Source organism: Temnothorax nylanderi, unplaced genomic scaffold (assembly GCF_030848795.1).
Source record: "Temnothorax nylanderi isolate EJ_2023f unplaced genomic scaffold, tnyl_v1.0 TNYL_tig0070_pilon, whole genome shotgun sequence".
Classification (NCBI taxonomy): domain Eukaryota; kingdom Metazoa; phylum Arthropoda; class Insecta; order Hymenoptera; family Formicidae; genus Temnothorax; species Temnothorax nylanderi.
Genome location: NW_027249132.1, coordinates 660,143 through 675,528, shown reverse-complemented (window position 1 = coordinate 675,528; position 15,386 = coordinate 660,143). Strand labels below are relative to the sequence as shown.

The following is a 15,386-nucleotide window of genomic DNA, read 5'->3' as shown; positions in this document are numbered from 1 at the left end:
TATTCACGTTCTCCTCTATACCGAAATTTACCCTCTCTCACTTGTTCCGATGTCCATGTTTCTCTATTTTTCGTATAAATGAGCACTGTAAAATTCACATGCAAATGCTCGAGGGATAAAAGAGGTACACTTCCATGACCATTTCGCATAGTTTGGGCATTTCGAAAACAATTCTATTGCTAGACCAAATTATGCTCAAGCTCATATACAGACGAATATAAGGGAAAAAAAACATAATGATGACTTAAATGTTTTTTAAATTTATACAATTTTATTACGCCAATTTTTTCTTTCTATACGATTGTATCTTTTTATGTATTATGCAATGGTTTATATTAATTGTATATAACTGCTTTGAAACCCATCCTACAATGCGTAAAATAACGCATAAAACTAAAAATGATGTTATCGTCAAGAATACAATGATATCTAAATCGAATTGCTGATACCACGCGGTATCGACTCCATTGAAACGTAAATGAGGTGCGCCATTGTGACGCATTACAAACTCAATCCACCATATAACATTCTCTAAGCTATCATAAGGCTTGTCCTTTGTGAGAGCACGTAGCGCCATCATCCTATCTTTGTACCTGCAAACAGTGCACCAAATATATACATATATGCATGTTAGTTATTATATGTAAATATTACTATCGTCTCTCTATCCACATTACGATTACGAGACGATTACTATCGTACATACATACAGTACGGGCGCGTGTACTAATAATTGACATCGTAATTACCCTTTATCATCGGCGACTTCCAGTATAGCATCGTGCAATTCCGACGTCGTAAGCTGGACTATGTCCAGGTATCTTGCAACTCCCAGAGAAACCATTTTCGTAACTTGGTACACCTGATCGAAGACAAACGGTAGTCCTAAGAGCGGGACGGCATAATGAACCGCTTCTTCGGTACTCTGCAGTCCGCCTTGATAAATGAAGAGCTTGATGTTCGGATGAGCTGAAATAAGGACAAGGAAACGATTAATAATCCCGGTATTAATTTTTATAAAATGCCGGCTTGTCTGTTTCAATTTACCCAGCACGCCCTGTTGTGGGGTCCATTTCGAGATAAAAACGTTGGGAGGAACGTGAAAGCTATCATTCTCGAATTTCCACAGTACTTTATACGGCAAATTGGAAAAAGCGTTTGCAAAGACCTCCAGTGTTTTCTTCAGCAATAATTTGCTTTTCGTGTTTGATCCCAGACTCATATAAACGAAGCCATTTGTCGCATTGTCCAGGAAATCTTTCAAATCCTGTAGACGGTAAATTTTATGAAGATATATTTTTCTTAATTGTGTTTAATGCGTTAAAGCGTGCGAGATTGATTGATATGAAATAGAATTTTAATACTAATCAATAATTACTATAAAGTCTTACTTTTGGTAACGACGGTGGCGTCTTTGCGATGTGCAATCCGCTGAAGTGGACGATTTTAGGTATTTCGGGTCTGGCGTATGCAAGCAAAGGTTCTTGATTGATCAAGATGAGACTCATATTCTTCTCAACGTCGTTGATATGCGGTATATCATTACCGAAATACTTTTCAGCGATCTTTTGTTGTATGTTCGCGAAATTATTAAACCATGAATATATGTTCCACCAAATATTTATGAAATTTACCAATCGCCTCCAAAATGGTTTATCTAATCCTGCGAAATTTTCAAGCTCCCAAGTCGAGGGATGCGATGGGAGCACGGGACTACCGTGAGTGAAACGATGACAGTTTTGCAAGCCCATAGACATGATACCTGAGGTTATAAAACTCGTTGAGTAACACCGTTCGTAGCTGTTACATAATTTATTACGTAATGCATTACATGATGTATATCACGACATGATTAAGTATAATAATGGCATAATTTTATTTAATCTCACCTATTAAAGGTGCATTAAATCTGTGCGCCAGCATGTAGGTTGCAGGAGTCATAACCATCTCCGCTATTACCGCGTCAAATTGCACATCGGTTCCATTTTTATAATATTCCACGAGATCAGGATGGCTGAGGACTTCCTCCGCGATATTATGACACAGTGTTAATAATCTCGTGTTTAATCTTGCCAATTGTGTGAGATTCCAACGAGTCTGACTTACATCAGTGTCATCAACTTTTTCATATATAAAACCGAAGTCTATTTCCGTATAGTTGGTCACGCTAGTATCGTTTAAAATATTAGGAGTCAATGTTACTATCTCGTGTCCCCGCTTATTCAAAGCAAGACATATTGCCCGATATACTATTTGATGACTGTAGGATGGAGTTGGAGTAATGATCAATAGCCTTTTGTTGCATGCTAGATTACTCGTAATCAAAATCCATAGGATCGTGATAATTGGTGAGATACCGACAATCAGTCTCATCCTGTAGAACAAGAAAGACACTGATTATATATATTTAATTTTTGGCTACTATAACATGTATACGATATGCATGCGACAAAGCACAATAAATTTATTTTACACTTGGAAAATTGCAAAATAGGTATTATATATGTATTGAATAATATATTAAATAATATTTTTGTTTTCTGACATAATCTTTCGAAATAATATAAAATCATATTTTGTATAGAAAGATCAGATCACAAAAATTAATACAAATATCGACATTACAATAATTAATGTCTTTTTTACATATTGTGTATACAATACACGCGTAAAATTACATTTCCTTTTTGTATAAAAAAAGGAATATTAGTTTGATTATTTATATTCTATAAAGCACTCGACTAAATCAGATTATACGTTGTTAAAAGACACAAGTTATTTTAATTATCCTATAAAGCACTCGATTAAACCAGATTATATGTACTTACGTTATTAATAAGATATATAAATTATTGTAGTTATCCTCCGCAGTAAGATCACTAATATTCAGTAACGACAATGTGGTGCACGGTTTTGCCCGAAGAAGAGATGTGCTCAGACTGAACTGTGTAAAACGTACACTCTTAAGCATGTACCGCGTAGTATCTCCAAATTCGAGGTACTAATTTCTAAATGGAAATGACATTTTGAGTTACATGCTGCTAAGAGATACTTTTCCCGGTACAGTAGCACGAGGTACGGAATACACGAGGTACTGATAAAGGAGGAGGTACCGATTGGAGGTACCGCACTTATAAATTCACGGTACAATTTTTTAGGAGGTACAGTTTTAGGAGGTACAGTTTTTTAGGGGGCTTCCCGTATGTACCCCGTACATACGTACCTCGTACGTACATATGTACCTCGTACATATGTATCTCGTACATATGTACCTTGTACATACGTACCTCGTACAAATGTACCTCGTACATACGTATCTCGTATACGTAGCCAACCATGATCGCGACATTTGTTGAACAAAAGACATTCGCGAACTCTTAAGCATGTATACGTACGAGGTATGTACGTATGTACGGGGTACATACGGGAAAGCCCCTAAAAAACTGAACCTCCTAAAACTGTACCTCCTAAAAATTTGTACCGTGAATTTATAAGTTCGGTACCTCCAATCGGTACCTCCTCCTTTATCAGTACCTCGTGTATTCCGTACCTCGTGCTACTGTACCGGGAAAAGTATCTCCTAGCAGCATGTAACTCGAAATGTCATTTCCATTTAGAAATTAGTACCTCGAATTTGGAGATACTTCGCGGTACATGCTTAAGAGTGAAGGAAAGACTGATTTGTCCATAGATCGGGATTTATTTGTCAATTTACAACACTTATCTGTAATATTTACCAAAGTTTGATAGTAAAAGCATTGAAATTAAAAATACGATTTGAGAAAGGACAAAATATTATGATGCTGTTTCGTTCCGTCTCGCATAATGCCGTTTTTAAATATTCAAAAGATCAAGGTTGGTGCGACGACTTAAAGGTTGATCGATTTTAATTCAGTTCGTATCTACGAATTAAGAATAATGGAATCGCGCTTAATACTGCCACTGAAATTATGCACGGTTATACACATAATATATGAATCACGGTCTTACATACAGGTCTGGAAACTTGTAGGGTGGGGAGTGACTCAGATAGTGAGGCAAAATAAGACCGTGATATGAATTAATTTAACGACTAATTTAAGCTGTAAGCAAAACGCATATAAACTAATCGCAGTATACACACTGTTGGAAAATTTTTGTAGGTTTGTTAAAAAAGGTCCTTGTTAAAATTTTTGTGTAAAATAATCAACACATACGTGTGTAGATTTAACATATGCCTGCTATGTTAATTGAACTTAACAAATTTAAAATGTAAAATTATTAGAATAATTTAAAGAATATGTTAAAGTAACACAATTTGAACATATTTATTAAATGTGTTGAAATTTACAGAAAAAGAATGTTGATTTTACTCTGTAACAGAAGTGGGAATAAAAATTTACAGAAAAAGAGTGTTGATTTTATCTTACAATCTTAATTTCAACATAAAACTTATGTTAATTGTACACATAATTAACCTCAAATTACGATCAGAATTACATTTCTTTTCTGTTGAAATATTTTAACATAGTATCGGTGTTACTATTTAACACATCCATATTATGTTAAATTAACACAAAAATTTGAGTGGACCGTTTGGGACATGCAATTTATGTTATATTTAACACAAATTTTCCAACAGTGCACATACTTATGATTCATTACTATGTAAGAATTTGTTAATATATCTAGAGAAAGGTTCTTCTGTATATATTGAAATTATTATGAGATTGTATATATATAACCGGTATTAATTGTTACCTCGTAAGCTAGAGCCAGACTACGCGCGTATTCGCAATTCGTGATTCGTAATTCGTAATTCGTAATTTGTTAACACTAGCAAGTAATGAATCTTCCCGAATATCCAACGAATCTCTACGAATTACGAATCGCGCATAGTCTGGCCCTAGTTGTACACGGAAAAAAAGGCTTTGTTGAATTTACCAAGTTTTTCTTGGTTACATATATATTGGTAACTACAACCTTTGACTTGGTTGCCGTAACCATGTACACTTAATTTCTTTCACGATTCAAATTTGGTAGGAACTATTGGTGCTTATAATCAACACAATTAGTTTAGGTAACCAAGAAATTGTATTCTGATTGGTCACCCAGAAATTAGTTCTCACAAACCAGCTACCGTGTAGCTGACCGTAGCTAGTTTAACCAAGTTCTTGGTGAATTAAGCCATGGCAGCATGGCTGCACTGCAGTCGAAGACTGAACGTGCTGACATTACGCGGATGTCGTTCGACCTGTCGTTGCGTCGTCGTTGACGATTTTTCTCATCGGCGTCGTGTGCGGGTATCGGTCGCGGTGAAACGCGAACGGTATCTTGGAGAACGGAAGCGCGGCGGGAATCGCCGGCGGACCCGCGAAGTCCTTCACCAACCTAATCTAACCTTCAACGCGCGGCGGCCAGCGGAGAATCTACGTCCCGGATTCCCGGCGACGCTCGCGAGCCCCGAGGGGCTCGTCGACGTTTTCCAGCGCGCCGTCATCGTCACCGTCATCATCATTGTCGTGGTTACCGTCCCGCGATCGCCGGTTGCATCGCCGCAATCGAAGACTTTTGACACGAGTGCTTCCCTTTCTTCCGTTCGTCTGCGACGACGGCGGCGATGGTGACGATGACGATGACGACGACGACGACGAAGATTCGCGCGGTCGGCACCGACCGCGCGAATCTTCGTCGTCGTCGTCGTCATCGTCATCGTCACCATCGCCGCCGTCGTCGCAGACGAACGGAAGAAAGGGAAATCACCGATGTGTGTTACCAATTTCTTTTGGATGGTCCAACCAAGTACTGTGGTTGCTCCAACTACGGCAGTATAACCAAGTACTATGGTTGCTCCAACTATGGCAGTATAAACAAGTGCCGTTGGTATATGTGACCAAGATATCAGCTGGCGCATATATAATCAAGGCACTTGGTCGAGGCGACCATTTTTTTTATTATCTCAACCAAGCCTTTTTTTCCGTGTACGCGAAATGCGTTTTGTGCGTTTTTCCTCCGTATATAATACTTCCACGTATATAATATTTCGACAAATTATCGAATGTTTGAAATTGCCGTTTATAAAGTAAAAAATGTAATGCGAAAGATTGCACGGACTCTGGAACGATATATTGAAAACGATCGTCGTGAGTAACTTACGTTTCCACGAATTTGATTAGAAATAAATGCTGGTTAACATGATTGAATCCCGTCTGAGAGTTTGACTAAAAAGTACCGAGACGTGAAGGTATTGCAGCTATGGAATCCTTGATAGAGACTAACGCCAACACGAACGGTTACAATCGCGGAAGAAGTAAGACTGGAAGTCTCATATCGAACTATTTCAATTCGGCAAACAGTGGAATTACTCGAAGTGGTGTTTTATGTTTACGATAACGCAAACGCATAGTTTCGTGTACAGACGTACCTACTCGTATGTGCACGCGCTGTATGCAGCTTAAGTTCACTGTATCTGAGAGCCTATAGCCAAACGTTGACTGCAATAGTACGTATATTACGTCGCGAAACTGTTTCTCTTGTATCGTTATCACGAATGTATTGGGACAATTGGGAGAATATATCGAATGTACGATGATTGTGTATGTGTATATATCTGCATAGAATTAGTAGAATTATAAAATGCAATTATTGGCCTCTCCAATTGTTCTTTTTCAAATCTTTTATTAGTCTTTCCTTACTTTTTATATCTCGTAATTCTATGAGTACGCGCAAATGAGCATAATGGACTTCGGGATGCAATTTTGTGCGTTTACAAAATCCATTTCACTCAACGCATCAAGTTTTATATTCACGTTCTTCTCTATACCGAAATTTACCTTTTCTCACTTGCTCCGACTTCCATGTTTCTCTATTTTTCGTATAAATGAGCACTGTAAAATTCACATGCAAATGCTCGAGGGATAAAAGAGGTACACTTCCATGACCATTTCGCATAGTTTGGGCATTTCGAAAACAATTCTATTGCTAGACCAAATTATGCTCAAGCTCATATACAGACGAATATAAGGAGAAAAAAAACATAATGATGGCTTAAATGTTTTTTAAATTTATACAATTTCATTACGCCAATTTTTTCTTTCTATACGATTGTATCTTTTTATGTATTATGCAATGGTTTATATGAATTGTATATAACTGCTTTGAAACCCATCCTACAATGCGTAAAATAACGCATAAAACTAAAAATGATGTTATCGTCAAGAATACAATGATATCTAAATCGAATTGCTGATACCACGCGGTATCGACTCCATTGAAACGTAAATGAGGTGCGCCATTGTGACGCATTACAAACTCAATCCACCATATAACATTCTCTAAGCTATCATAAGGCTTATCCTTTGTGAGAGCACGTAGCGCCAACATCCTATCTTTGTACCTGCAAACAGTGCACCAAATGACAGGCTGAGAGTAAAAATGACCTATCTGCAAGGTCCGAGCAAAAGTGAGTTAGAAATGTTTCCGCGCAAAAACGAATTGCTTGAGGTTCCGGGCAAAAACGAATCACAGAATAGCTCCGAGCAAAAACGACTCAAATACATAAGTCAATTTTGCCCTCACAGAAAACTCGACTCATTTTTGCCCGCTAAGAAAATTAGAGTCATTTTTGCCAGCGTCGAAAACTCGACTCGTTTTTGCCCGCGTACAAAACTCGTTTTTGCCCGCGCAGAAAAATTAACTCGTTTTGCACGCGCTGTAAATGACTTACTTTTGCTCGCTCTGATAAACATTTCTTTATCAACGCTCCATTATCTTTATCATCGTTTTGTACGCGGGCAAAAACGAGTCGAGTTTTCGACGCGGGCAAAAATGACTCTACTTTTCTTCGCGGGCAAAAACGAGTCGAGTTTTCTGTGTGGGCAAAAATGATTCTAGTTTTCTTCGCGGGCAGAAACAACTCGAGTTTTCTTCGCGGGCAAAAACAACTTATGTATTTGAGTCGTTTTTGCTTGGAGCTATTCTGTGATTTGTTTTTGCCCGGAACCTCAAGCAATTCGTTTTTGCGCGGAAACATTTCTAATTCACTTTTGCTCGGACTTTGCAGATAGGTCATTTTTACTCTCAGCCTGTCATATATACATAAACATATATGCATGTTAGTTATTATGTGTAAATATCACTATCGTCTCTCTATCCACATTACGATTACGAGACGATTACTATCGTACATACATACAGTACGGGCGCGTGTACTAATAATTGACATCGTAATTACCCTTTATCATCGGCGACTTCCAGTATAGCATCGTGCAATTCCGACGTCGTAAGCTGGACTATGTCCAGGTATCTTGCAACTCCCAGAGAAACCATTTTCGTAACTTGGTACACCTGATCGAAGGCAAACGGTAGTCCTAAGAGCGGGACGGCATAATGAACCGCTTCTTCGGTACTCTGCAGTCCGCCTTGATAAATGAAGAGCTTGATGTTCGGATGAGCTGAAATAAGGACAAGGAAACGATTAATAATCCCGGTATTAATTTTTATAAAATGCCGGCTTGTCTGTTTCAATTTACCCAGCACGCCCTGTTGTGGGGTCCATTTCGAGATAAAAACGTTGGGAGGAACGTGAAAGCTATCATTCTCGAATTTCCACAGTACTTTATACGGCAAATTGGAAAAAGCGTTCGCAAAGACCTCCAGTGTTTTCTTCGGCAATAATTTGCTTTTCGTGTTTGATCCCAGACTCATATAAACGAAGCCATTTGTCGCATTGTCCAGGAAATCTTTTAAATCCTGTAGACGGTAAATTTTATGAAGATATATTTTTCTTAATTGTGTAATGCGTTAAAGCGTGCGAGATTGATTGATATGAAATAGAATTTTAATACTAATCAATAATTATTATAAAGTCTTACTTTTGGTAACGACGGTGGCGTCTTTGCGATGTGCAATCCGCTGAAGTGAACGATATTAGGTATTTCGGGTCTGGCGTATGCAAGCAAAGGTTCTTGATTGATCAAGATGAGACTCATATTCTTCTCAACGTCGGTGATATGCGGTATATCATTACCGAAATACTTTTCGGCGATCTTTTGTTGTTTGTTCGCGAAATCATTAAACCATAAATATATGTTCCACCAAGTACTTATGAAATTCACCAATCGCCTCCAAATCCAAAATGGTTTATCTAATCCTGTGAAACTGTCAAGCTCCCGCTCCCAATTCGAGGGATGCGATGGGAGCACGGGACTACCGTGAGTGAAACGATGACAGTTTTGCAAGTCCATAGACATGATACCTGAGGTTGTAAAACTCGTTGAGTAACACCGTTCGTAGCTGTTACATAATACACGACAAGATTAAGTATAATAACGGCATAATTTTATTTAACCTCACCTATTAAAGGTGCATTAAATCTGTGCGCCAGCATGTAGGTTGCAGGAGTCATAACCATCTCCGCTATTACCGCGTCAAATTGCACATCGGTTCCATTTTTATAATATTCCACGAGATCAGGATGGCTAAGGACTTCCTCCGCGATATTATGACCCATTGTTAATATTCTTGTTTTTAATCCTGCCAATTGTGTGAGATTCCAACGGGTCTGACTTATATCAGTGTCATCAACTTTTTCATATATAAAACCGAAGTCTATTTCCGTATAGTTGGTCACGCTAGTATCGTTTAAAATATTAGGAGTCAATGTTACTATCTCGTGTCCCCGCTTATTCAAAGCAAGACATATTGCCCGAAATACTATCTGATGACTGTAGGATGGAGTTGGAGTAATGATCAATAGCCTTTTGCTGCATGCTAGATTACTCGTAATCAAAATCCATAGGATCGTGATAATTGGTGAGATACCGACAATCAGTCTCATCCCCTGTAGAACAAGAAAGACACTGATTATATATATTTAATTTTTGGCTACTATAACATGTACTATATGCATGCGACAAAGCACAATAAATTTATTTTACACTTGGAAAATTGCAAATTAGATATTATATGTGTATTGAATAATATATTAAATAATATTTTTGTTTTCTGACATAATCTTTTGAAATAATATAAAATTATATTTTGTATAGAAAGATCAGATCACAAAAATTAATACAAATATCGACATTACAATAATTAATGTCCTTTTTACATATTGTGTATACAATACACGCGTAAAATTACATTTCCTTTTTGTATAAAAAAAGGAATATTAGTTTGATTATTTATATTCTATAAAGCACTCGACTAAATCAGATTATACGTTGTTAAAAGACACAAGTTATTTTAATTATCCTATAAAGCACTCGATTAAACCAGATTATATGTACTTACGTTATTAATAAGATATATAAATTATTGTAATTATCCTCCGCAATAGGATCACTAATATTCAGTAACGACAATGTGGTGCACGGTTTTGCCCGAAAAAGAGATGTGCTCAGACTGAACTTTGTAAAACGCACGAATGGCGTTATGTAGATTCCGTCGAAGTGGAATGTTTTCGTATTTTCGTTTTAATTTATGTTGTTGCGCGGCAAGTATTAACGGCATGAATATTAATAGGATGTATACATATATTGAGAAATTTATAGAAGAATTATAGAAGAAGAATGTGATATTAAAACCAGAGAACTCAACTTTAGAATAATTACTTACAAAGAAAACTATCTTCAAAAGGAGAACTTTAATACTAAATAATGTCGTCTGAAAGCTTTCTAAGCTTATCTAAGGAATAATTTTCCTTACAATTAGATAAGCTTACACTGAGAAACCCATTTTGTTGAATCAACTAAAGCCTTGGTTGAATATGAGTAAACAAATTCTTTAGTTAATATAGCACAAAATTTGGTTAACATAATAAAAAATTTTTAACATAACTAAATTTTTTGTTAAAATTATATAATTACATTATATAATTACAAGCTTAGATTGTCATATAACAAGCATAAGTTATAGTCTTTCCTATGATTATTATATTACGTCATTATATAATTGCATAATTATATATAATTTTTTTGAGACAATGCATATAACTTGTGACTAACATTGTTAGTAAAATAACGTGTAACTGGTCAACGTGATATTTTGCATTTTTCTCTTTTCCAATTTTGTAAAACAAAATTTTATGCATTATTCTTTTGTGTTGCATGAAATACTAGTATTTAAACTCTTGACTCTTTCCGTTTCAAATATAAAAATAACTTGATATTTCGAATTTTATTACTATACAAGCGTAACCGAAACATAAAAAATGAAAAAATTATATATCAAATGTCTCGTCTTTACTACTATTTTAAATGTAATATAAATTAATAAATGTGATATAACATTATCGCAACTATTTTTACTACAAATACACGTATACTCTCTAAATTTGAATGAGTGAAAAGTCACTGAAGTGGCATACTTTAGACTGATATCAGTGAATGTTAGTCACTGATGCGTTCAATGATAAGTAAAGCAACTTCAACTGGTTCAGATTTAGTATGTGACGTGATAAGAAGACTATGTAAGCATAATTCGTGACCATAGGTTTTTACGACGCAAATATATTTTTATTTTTTTAGTTATTTTTGAAATGTAAACAACTGAATTAGTAACAAATGCATAATAGCGGCAAATGTTAATATAATTGATGCAGTCATAATTTTTTAAAACAGATGTTGATACGTATGAATAAGGGATTGCAAAATTGATCAAATTTTCTACAACTTTTCTGTGATAGATAAAAATACACAATTGCTTATGTCGATTGTATATTCGATTATATATTTAATTATGAAGCTGAACTTATTGGAATTACGTCAATTTTAATGAATTTCAATTTCGATTTAATAAGTTCCGTCTTTGAATCCAGGCTGCTTGCATTTTTCCACATCTAGACTTCAATATATCACAACGAAAAAGAGCAAACGAAATAGGAGAAGGGTAGCGAACTGCGAGACAGCGAAATCCAATTCTTTTACCGATTAATATTGTCTGTTGCATCTGGAAACATGGCGAACATGGTGCATCGGTAGTACCTATATATATTCGACGCGTGAAAGGAAAGACTGATTTGTCCGTAGATCGGGATTTATTTGTCAATTTACAACACTTATCTGTAATATTTACCGAAGTTTGATAGTAAAAGCATTGAAATTAAAAATACGATTTGAGAAAGGACAAAATATTATGATGCTGTTTCGTTCCGTCTCGCATAATGCCGTTTTTAAGTATTTAAAAGATCAAGGTTGGTGCGACGACTTCAAGGTTGATCGATTTTAATTCAGTTCGTATCTACGAATTAAGAATAATGGAATCGCGCTTAATACTGCCACTGAAATTATGCACGGTTATACACATAATATATGAATTAATTTAACGACTAATTTAAGCTATAAGCAAATCGCATATAAACTAATCGCAGTATACACATACTTATGATTCATTACTATGTAAGAATTTGTTAATATATCTAGAGAAAGGTTCTTCTGTATATATTGAAATTATTATGAGATATATATATATAACCGGTATTAATTGTTACCTCGTAAGCTAGCGCCAGACTACGCGCGTATTCGCAATTCGTGATTCGTAATTCGTAATTTGTTAACACTAGCAAGTAATGAATCTTCCCGAATATCCAACGAATCTCTACGAATTACGATTCGCGCATAGTCTGGCCCTAGTTGTACGCGGAATGCGTTTTGTGCGTTTTTCCTCCGTATATAATACTTCCACGTATATAATATTTCGAAAAATTATCGAATGTTTGAAATTGCCGTCTATAAAGTAAAAAACGTAATGCGAAAGATTTCTCGGACTGGAACGATATATTGAAAACGATCGTCGTGAGTAACTTATACGTTTCCACGAATTTGATTAGAAATAAACACTGGTTAACATGATTGAATCCCGTCTGAGAGTTAGACTAAAAAATACCGAGACGTGAAGGTATTGCAGCTACGGAATCCTTGATAGAGACTAACGCCAACACGAACGGTTACAATCGCGGAAGAAGTAAGACTGGAAGTCTCATATCGAACTATTTCAATTCGGCAAACACACAATTGCCGATTAGTGGAATTACTCGAAGTGGTGTTTTATGTTTACGATAACGCAAACGCATAGTTTCGTGTACAGACGTACCTACTCGTATGTATACGCGCTGTATGCAGATTAAGTTCACTGTATCTGAGAGCCTAGCCGAACGTTGACTGCAATAGTACGTATTACGTCGCGAAACTGTTTCTCTTGTATCGTTGCCCGGGTTCACAAGTCGATGATCAAATCGATGTCGATCATGATTTTTCGGACCGTTTGATTTGATAACGACTAGATTCTCTATTGATCTTTGAACGAGGATCGACACTGTATCAACGCTGGATTGATGTTACAACCAATGATAGATCAGGAAGATATCTCTTCGATATCATATCGATATCTAGTTGATATATGAGTAATATCTAGTAGATATTCCATTGTAGGTAGATGGTGTACCGTAAGGGCCCATGCACAATGAGAGGAATAAAGAACAAGGAATATATAAGAATTCATAGTCGCATCTTATTTGAATACAGTCTCTTGAAATATGGTGACAGATTTGCATAATATTTTGTCGATCACTTATCGACGTATAGTCGACATCTATAGAAGTATACATATCGATTTGATATATAGAAGATATCATATAAAGTGTCGATCAATTATTGGGGATTTAGTTGATGTGTAGTAGATATCATATTCAAGTCGATATATGGAGAAGTTGATTCGACTTCAGTATGATATCAGTTGAATGATGACTAGATCGTCGACATCTACATAATATTTTCCAGATATTGCGATAAAATCTTCGAAATATCAAATTGATTATTGATTGCATATGATCTCAACTTGATTTCAATATGATATTCACCAGATTCTTCATCGACTTGTGAAATTCAGAAAATTCAGAATATTAATCTAAAATATCAGGGAAAAAATATTCTGTTAAACAGCAATTAAGAGTTGCTATAGGTAGCAATTAAGAAAGTACATGAATCTAACAATCAGAATCTGCGTTATACTCAATATATATACTTAGGATATACTCAAATATATATACTCAGGATATACTCAAATGTACTTTTTAGTTCTATAGAGAGAGAGAGAGAGAGAGATATGGATTTGACACACGTGTATAATGGCATGACAACACAAGGACGAGTTTATCGCCGTAATGGTCAATGGAAAACGTTTATCTTTAGTCGATCCACGAGCGCTCGGCACGCATCGAGCACGTGTATTAAATGCATTTCTAGTGCACGTCAAATAAAAATCGAGTCGAGCTTGGTACGTGATCGGATGACTGCGGAACCAAACAGAGACGATGGGAATCCTTTTTCGACCAAGACAACGACGGTCTTTCCGCTAACTCACCTCGCACAGTTTCTTAACTGTAATTTCAACTCGATAGTTGCCACGGTATTACGAAACTGCGCGTAGCTTCCTAACTCCATTAATCATTACGGCTTCGGGATCGGCCTAAGATCGTTTTTGAGAGGTCCGAACAGTTTCTACTTGAATTGTAATCTGTCTTGGCCATGTCCTATCCATTTCTTAGCCTCTGACAAGGGCGCGTGTTAATGCGAATATGGATTATCGTGAACATGCCAACACAGAAGACTGGCTAATCTGCAAGGTTTATATCTATATGCTTACTACACATATATATGTATTTATTTTAGTAAAAATAAATGTTATACTTGACGAAATTTTTTTTCATGCATATAGATGCGCTTAGAGGAGAATACCTACATTTGAAATAAAAATCTTACACAATAGCATTGTGAGATATTTAGATCTTTCAAAAATTCCAATTTTTATATAAATTCTGACTTAAAAATCGGAATGTTACGTAAGAAACTGGTCTGACAGGAAATCTAGGACGAGAATCACTTCCGGCGCTTTCCTTTTTATCAGCAATTTATCCGTTTTATCTCCATTTAATGCTGAAGGCAATTTATGATACAATCATGGAAGATTTAATTTTATAACGATTAATGCAGTGAACAATAATTACGAAACTCAATCTCAAATAGAAACAAATTGTTGTGGCGACCTTATCATATGCATTATAGAAAACGAATTTGTCTGTACGAGGATGATGATGTATCTAACTTTCACGAATTCTTAACAAATTATGTTGTAGGCATTTTGTATTATGATAATACATTATCGTTTACAATGTCGCGAATGTATTGAAGAGCTTGGTGGAAACAAGTTTCTATTTAAGTTAGAAATTAGCGAAATAATTTTAAAAGTAAATATTACCTTTACGAGCAATTTTGTTTAATAAGCTATCACAGTTGTATTGTATTTATGAACTTTCCAATTTGTTTTCTTTAGTTAGATTAACAATCCAAGTTTTGTATTACGCGTTTACGTTGACAATTGAAAGATATAAATTGTAACTTTTTAAGTAT

General features: G+C 35.8%; 2 protein-coding genes across 3 annotated transcripts; both read right to left on the bottom strand.

Moving 5' to 3' along the window:
* Positions 1-249: 249 nt before the first annotated feature.
* Positions 250-2,953, bottom strand: LOC139773857 (UDP-glucosyltransferase 2-like). The gene is made up of 6 exons (XM_071708633.1): positions 2,829-2,953; positions 1,890-2,374; positions 1,392-1,762; positions 1,048-1,267; positions 750-969; positions 250-593 (listed from the first exon to the last, which is right to left on the bottom strand). The coding sequence occupies exons 2-6, from the start codon at positions 2,371-2,373 to the stop codon at positions 275-277; spliced, it is 1,614 nt and encodes a 537-aa protein (XP_071564734.1). The 5' UTR covers position 2,374; positions 2,829-2,953; the 3' UTR covers positions 250-274.
* Positions 2,954-6,637: 3,684 nt separating this feature from the next.
* On the bottom strand, positions 6,638-12,985 carry LOC139773855 (UDP-glucosyltransferase 2-like). 2 transcript variants are annotated; one of them, XM_071708631.1, is made up of 7 exons: positions 12,865-12,947; positions 10,273-10,736; positions 9,334-9,820; positions 8,853-9,235; positions 8,511-8,730; positions 8,213-8,432; positions 6,638-7,375 (listed from the first exon to the last, which is right to left on the bottom strand). In XM_071708631.1, exons 3-7 carry the CDS (start codon positions 9,815-9,817, stop codon positions 7,057-7,059), a joined length of 1,626 nt encoding a protein of 541 aa, XP_071564732.1. In that variant the 5' UTR covers positions 9,818-9,820; positions 10,273-10,736; positions 12,865-12,947; the 3' UTR covers positions 6,638-7,056. The 2 variants fall into 2 exon arrangements, with proteins under 2 accessions (XP_071564732.1, XP_071564733.1); XM_071708632.1 differs by lacking the exon at positions 10,273-10,736 and having other exon boundaries at positions 12,865-12,985.
* Positions 12,986-15,386: the final 2,401 nt, after the last annotated feature.

Coding starts and splice junctions, on each gene's coding strand:
- LOC139773857 (XM_071708633.1), bottom strand. CDS start 2,373: ATGAGACTGATTGTCGGTATCTCACCAATTATCACGATCCTATGGATT. Junction 1,763..1,889: donor ATTTAATGCACCTTTAATAG/GTGAGATTAAAT, acceptor TTATAACCTCAG/GTATCATGTCTATGGGCTTG. Junction 1,268..1,391: donor CGCCACCGTCGTTACCAAAA/GTAAGACTTTAT, acceptor TACCGTCTACAG/GATTTGAAAGATTTCCTGGA.
- LOC139773855 (XM_071708632.1), bottom strand. CDS start 9,817: ATGAGACTGATTGTCGGTATCTCACCAATTATCACGATCCTATGGATT. Junction 9,236..9,333: donor ATTTAATGCACCTTTAATAG/GTGAGGTTAAAT, acceptor TTACAACCTCAG/GTATCATGTCTATGGACTTG. Junction 8,433..8,510: donor CCCACAACAGGGCGTGCTGG/GTAAATTGAAAC, acceptor TCCTTATTTCAG/CTCATCCGAACATCAAGCTC.